Consider the following 6,736-nt stretch of genomic DNA (forward strand, 5'->3'; position numbering starts at 1 on the left):
CCTGCTCACTCACTAAGCTATCCTCTCCTATGTCCTCTATACTTTAGTTCCTCATGATTCCACCCTGATTAGGATGAAACACTCTCATAAATTGATCACTGAATACCTCAACAATGCCTTTTGCAGTAGTTACTATTCTACCACTTTCATCCATTAGCATCATCTTACTATGATTATTCTTCTGCTTGCCACATATCTAAAAAACTCTAGGATTTTTCTTCAACTGATTTGTCAATTTCTGCTCATACTGCACTTTTCTTTTCCTTACTGAGTCACTCTCTTGGCTTGTTCTTTATACCCTTCATGTAACTGATTATTATCATTATTCATCTTGTACTTCCAAAGTATCTTCTTTTTCCAGATTTTATGCTTAAACCCCTTAACGTACCAATTAAAAATCAGAAAGCAGCCGTTTTTCTGCCAATTTTTTGGGTGAGTTTTGGGCGAGAGTGATTTGCTGGATCAAATTCATCATTATTTGAAAAATAATGATGAATTTGTGCAAACACAAACGAAATAGCCGATACATGCCGCTGGCAACTTTTCTCGGCTGAAAGGAAATAGGCACAAGATTGTCTAGCGTCTATATTCGTTGTATTTATATGTGAAACCAAAATTCAAAATCAGTTTTGGTGCAATAAACAAAAGACGTGTTATAGACGTCTTTGTATGTTAAGAGGTTAAGCTCCACATTCATCCATTTTGCACCTATCTTATTCAGCCTTTTGGCCTTCAGAATACATTTATACATTGATGCTGTTATCTATATCTCTGTCAGTTCCCATGCAGCATTTATTTCCTTACCACTCAACTCCTCGTTCCATGTTATAGCTCCAAGCTGTCTCCTATCTAAAAATTTCACATATATCCTTTCCTCACAAAAGTCAGCGTATGGCTAGCTGCAACCCAGGTGATCACTTCATGATCACTTTCACCAACTGGAGGAAAGTGTGAAACCCCTCTCACAATTGCATCTTCTGATGAAATGATCAGATCTAGAACTCTCAATCCTAAACTGCTGTGTGAGATAGTTATCTCTCAAGAAATTAATTTTCCTTATTCCCAAATGCAATCTCTTCATTCCTCAAATCTATACTGTTATAATTGAAATCACTTATAATAATTACCCTTCTTTTGTTCACTGATCCAAGTTTATACATTTCTTCATCACCACCATCCACATTCCCAGGCCTATAGCAACATCCAACTAAATGTCTTACTGTCAACCTCCACATTGCATCACACACACTACCTTATGACCATTGCCACTGTTTCCCTCTTTTATGTCTATTTTATGTGGACATAATTCCCTTGCTATTATCAGCAGCACTCCCCCTCACTTCTTGTCCTTTCTGTCCTCGCAAAAATACTATATCCATCCATTTCTATTGCTGTTAAAATATCATCTTCATTCATCCATGTTTCACTTATTCCAATGATTTTGGGATGAATAAACTCAAACAGTGAAACTGTTTCATCTCCCATATTTCTGATACTTCTGCCATTTGTAAACAAACACAGTAATTCATTTTAAGGTCTATAACCAGTCCTATCCAAGCCACTTGTCATAATCTCCCTGATTAATGTCATAATTCAAACAGTATGTGAAATACACTGACAAAAATGTTTGTTAAATAATTTACAGTGAATAGTATTGTTGATTTTAATTAATTTATTATAATTAACTTGAAAACACTTACTATCACTGCACTATAGTAAATTACAATATATATATGTATGTTAAAGATACCAAGCAATTTTATAAGCTAGGTTTTAATCCTTTTTTCCCAAGTAAGCAAACAGACAAGTAAGTCAAGCTTGCTGCTGTACATAGTGCAACTCGTGGTAAAGGTGGAGTAAGCTCCGATCACTTTCCTTAGTATTTTCCCCTAATGCAAAGCACATCCCCTTGCAGAGATGTATGATGCTATGCATTAAAGGCAAGGGCCACTACCCAGACTGGTTTCGACCTTTATTGAGGTCTCATCAGTGGGAGCCAGACCATAAAAATGCCAAGGGTGAAGTAATGCAGAGCTTATAAATTTTACCTAAACAAGTTGCCACAAGATGCTTTGACCTTATTAAATAAAAATCTCCAGATGAGAGTAAGGTCTGGCTCCCACTGATGAGCCCACAATAAAGGTCAAAACCGGTCTGGGTAGTGGCCCTTGCCTTTAATGCATAGCATCATACATCTCTGCAAGGGGATGTACTTTGCATTAGGGGAAAATACTAAGGAAAGTGATCGGAGCTTCCTCCACCTTTACCACGAGTTGCCTCAGACTTGCATTACGTGCAGGTGCAAACTTGACTTACTTGTCTGTTTGCTTACTTGGGGAAGAAAGGATTAAAACCTAGCTTATAAAATTGCTTGGTATCTTTAACATAGTATACCCAAGTTAAAAAAACTTTCTACATCTTACTCTCATCCAGAGATTTTTATTTAACAAGGTCAAAGCACCTTGTGGCAACTTGTTTAGGTAAATGTGTGGACTAATTAATAAATTAATTATTTACTTAGTTTCTGTGTTCTAATATATACCGTAAAAAAATAAACAACATGTTCGACGAACACATAAGTCTGTCCACACATTTACGGATTCTTCACGGAGATGATATCGTATGTAAGACATGACAATATGGTAAGTGGAAGTTAAAATTGGCGCGGCAACTGAACAGGTTAGCCTTCTTAAAGAGGTGCCGAGACACCAATTTAATACTGAACTGTTTTAAAATCAAAAACAAGTTCCACTCGGCCAAAGCCCAACGTATCTATAAACGAGCGAGTGTAGTGCTATTACGTGAACAGATTAACGCCACTCGTCTGGAACTAGCAAAATCAAATTCAACCATCAACATGCTACGTGAATCACTTTATAATATTCTAAATACGGAACTTTGGGAGATCCTAGATAACATCACCGACGCAACGGCTAAAAAAGAATTTGACAGAGTCAAAAACCGGCACCAAAATAAGTTCGAAAATCTCCAACAATGGAACACCAGACAACGACCACAATTACAACAAGACCTCGTCGTGAATCTATCGTTGCTCACTTTAAGCAAAGAAGCCACTAGTGCTTTAAGTCGAGGGCACAATTTTGCCGTGACTCCCAAACAAGTTCCAAAAGCCGAAATAATGGCGTCCATAGAACGAGGAATATACGACTTGCCTCCAACAATAGCTAACAACATACATTTAGATGTGGCCAACATCTTAATCAAGTCAAAGCCTCCCAAAAATAACATCCCACATAAAGAATTCATTGCTATAAAAGAGCTACAGAACAACAACCAGATTATCATAACAAAAGCAGACAAAGGAAATGCAACCGTAGTGATGGACACAACAGAATATGATAACAAAATGCACACACTATTACAAGATCAGTCAACATACAAAATTATAGATCGCAATCCCACCAACACACAACACCTGACCCTAAAAAGCTCAGACTTAATAGTAAGCTTTGATATCACCTCACTATACACAAATGTACCACTTACAGAAACCCTCAATCTACTGAAGTCCCACTTTCCCCCTGATATATTTGAACTATTCAAATTCACAATACATGCAGGATATTTCACATGGAAAGGGAAAATATACAAACAAATAGATGGGACAGCCATGCCCCCTCTCCTTTAGCCAACTTTTACATAGAACACCTAGAAAAACTAGCAATCAATACAGCCACTCTCAAACCAACACTTTGGCTACGCTATGTTGACGATGTACTGGCTATTTGGCCACATGGCCCAGAGACATTGGAAACATTTTTATCGCATTTAAATAGCCAACATCCAAAAATCCACTTTACTATGGAACTGGAAGCTAATAACTGTCTGCCCTTCCTGGATACACTTATCACACGTCTTCCAGATGGTTCCTTATCATTTTCAGTTTTTAGAAAACCCACACATACAGGGAGATACTTACACAAACAATCATACCATCATCCTTCTCAACAATATGGCATTTTAAAAACACTCACCCATAGAGCGAGAGCAATCTGTTCCAATGACAATGCTCTTGCTGCTGAACTGGCTCACTTACGCCACACCTTCTTGGCCAATGGCTATAATCAATACAAGATAAACAAAATACTAAACGCTCCTAAGAAACCCCTCCCACCATCCACCACAGTGAACTACAACAAAACAATCACCATCCCATACATCAAAGGCACATCTGAAAAGATTTCAAGAATTCTCAATAAACATAAACTACGCACTACATTCAGACCATGTAGCAAATTAGCTACCTTTATCTGCTCACCCAAGGACAGCATTCCCCCTTTATCACATCCAGGAGTCTACCAAGTACCCTGCTCATGTAATCAAGCCTACTACGGTCAAACAGGAAGATATGTTTGACTGTGAACATCTGCATCAACGAACACAAAAGATACGTCCGGAATTATCATTATGGCAAGTCGGGCCTAGCAGACCATGCTCTGGATACCCCTGCACACAGGATCAACTGGAAAAACACAAAAGTACTACACAGAAACTCTTATAAGTCAGAGAGATTGTTCTTAGAGGCGACAGAAGCCCTGAAACACACTCCAAATCTCAACAAATATGGCTGTATTAACTTGCCTAAGATCTGGGAGACAGTTATCCTAAGGAAAAACTAGTATGCTTTTTTTTTTTTTTTTTAATAGGTCTAGACTTATGTGGTAGTTTTTTTTTTTTTTTTTTTTTCAGATAGAGGGCGCCAAAAAATCAAGACTCTAGTCTTTGTGTTGCTGCTACAATTTTGTTTAACCAGTCTGCTGATTACACCATGTTGTCATAGTCTCGCGTATTGTAACAAACTGTGTTTTTGTGCTCTGAAGATGCTGGTTATAACACCAGCAAAATATCAGCAATAAGTTAATAAATTAATTATTTACTTAGTTTCTGTGTTCTAATATATACCGTAAAAAAAAATAAACAACTTGTTTAGGTAAAATTTATAAGCTCTGCATTACTTCACCCTTGGCATTTTTATGGTCTGGGTAGTGGCCCTTATATAAAAGCTTATAAAATTGCTTGGTATCTTTAACATAGTATACCCAAGTTAAAAAACTTTCTACATGTGTGTATATATATATATATATATATATATATATATATATAATAATAATGGTCTGTATTCCATATGAGTAGTTGTTTTAAAGGAAATTCAGTATGGGGGGGGGTACTGAAAAGTTCTGATAAACACCAAGAATTTTTATTGAAAATTGAGTGCTCATTACCTTTCTAAAGTTATTTGGTAATTTTTAGAATCTTTGTTAATTATATATTATGTTTTTTTTTTATTATTATTGTACTGATTATGCCTTAGATACACAGATGAAATTTCTATGATTAAAATATTTTTATTAAACATAAGTTAGCCATGATTTAATGCATTGCATAAATCGTACACCGAAAGACTTAATGTGTTAATTTTTATTTATATATTTTTTTTTTTTTTCTTTCAGAGTCATGGAATAATAGTGCAAAAAGGTTAATGTGACTTTTATATATCATAAGAAACCACAGAACTTGCAAATGGAATCATCAAGACTTATCCAACATGCTTTTGGTGACAAGATTTTTGAAAGAAATATATATTTCTTAGTTATAAAGATGAAAGATAGTTTCTTTTTATGGACTGGTGAAAATAGTACTTTATCAAATCTTGCTGTTGCTATCGCAACTCCTTTTTCTCAAAAATCACCGACTTCATCTCTTTTTATGGGAGACAAAACAGATGTGACCAGTAGTGCTATGGCAGGCAAACTCAGTCAAAGAACAGGAAAACAAGTGTTTATAAGCTATAACCTGCATGCAGCTGATTCAGAATTTCTGAATTTAGTATATGAAAGAATAATAAAAGAAATAAAGGCACACCCTGAAAAATTTTAGCATAGTTTACAAAGAGGAAGCAGTTGTTACATTGAAGTAATAGGTCATGCAATCAAGATTTTTCTTTCAAGATTAATTCTGTCTAAAGTATATACATATAGCACTTACTTTACAATATGTCTCAGAAAAAATAGAGTTAACAGTAACATTCAGGTTGAGTTATTGACTCAGTTAAAGTAACATAAATTGCCTTGATTTTTCTTGTAATTTAACTTATAAAATAAATTCTACTTTGCTGTATGTTTTAAGTCTTAACCTCTGGCTGCTCTTATTCCTACACATTTTAGTTAACATAATTGAATTATCCCTTACCTGTTCAGAGTCTGGAAAAAAGATATTTAATGTGCCAACTTTGTTTACACTTGGGTTAAGGATTAAACAACGTAATTTCTTAGCAAGTATAATTTACTCTATAAACAAGTGAAAAAAACTTTGAAACTTAATCTAGTCAAAGGCACTGTTAATTCCATAGTATATTCTTGTAACACAAGTAGCTATACCATCTAACCATATAGCTGCATTTACATCAAGGTTATATAATATCCTACAGACCTTTAGTTTATCTATCACTATCTCTACATCAGCCATGTATGTGTTGCTAAATGGAGTGAGATTGGAGTTTCAAAGTCAAGGAAACTGGAGTTCTTTTGTGGGTGATGAAGATGAGTGTATATAGTTGCAATTGAGTCTGGACAAAAGATGCTGAATATAGTTCTGCAGGTAACAAATTAGAATGTGATAATTAGCATAAAGTATAATGGGAGTGTTGTGGGCCTTTTACTGAGTAATAATTACCTGAGGCAGCATGTAATGAAAGGTACCAGGGATTTGAGCATGC

The 6,736-nt window shown here is 35.5% G+C and overlaps 1 protein-coding gene across 1 annotated transcript in view; it reads left to right on the top strand.

Annotated features, from left to right (window-relative positions):
• LOC150102453 (proteasome assembly chaperone 4-like) overlaps positions 1-6,138 on the top strand; it is a 34,005-nt gene extending 27,867 nt beyond the window's left edge. Inside the window, exon 2 of the mRNA XM_090399171.1 lies at positions 5,472-6,138. Within this exon, the coding sequence (XP_090255297.1) occupies positions 5,542-5,898 (357 nt within the window). The 5' untranslated portion in view covers positions 5,472-5,541 and the 3' untranslated portion in view covers positions 5,899-6,138. The remainder of the gene's footprint in view (positions 1-5,471) is intronic.
• Positions 6,139-6,736: the final 598 nt, after the last annotated feature.

This window comes from Typopeltis vanoorti, chromosome 10 (assembly GCF_054136105.1).
Source record: "Typopeltis vanoorti isolate ZY-2024b chromosome 10, IOZ_Tvanoo_1.0, whole genome shotgun sequence".
NCBI classification, from domain to species: Eukaryota; Metazoa; Arthropoda; class Arachnida; order Uropygi; family Thelyphonidae; genus Typopeltis; species Typopeltis vanoorti.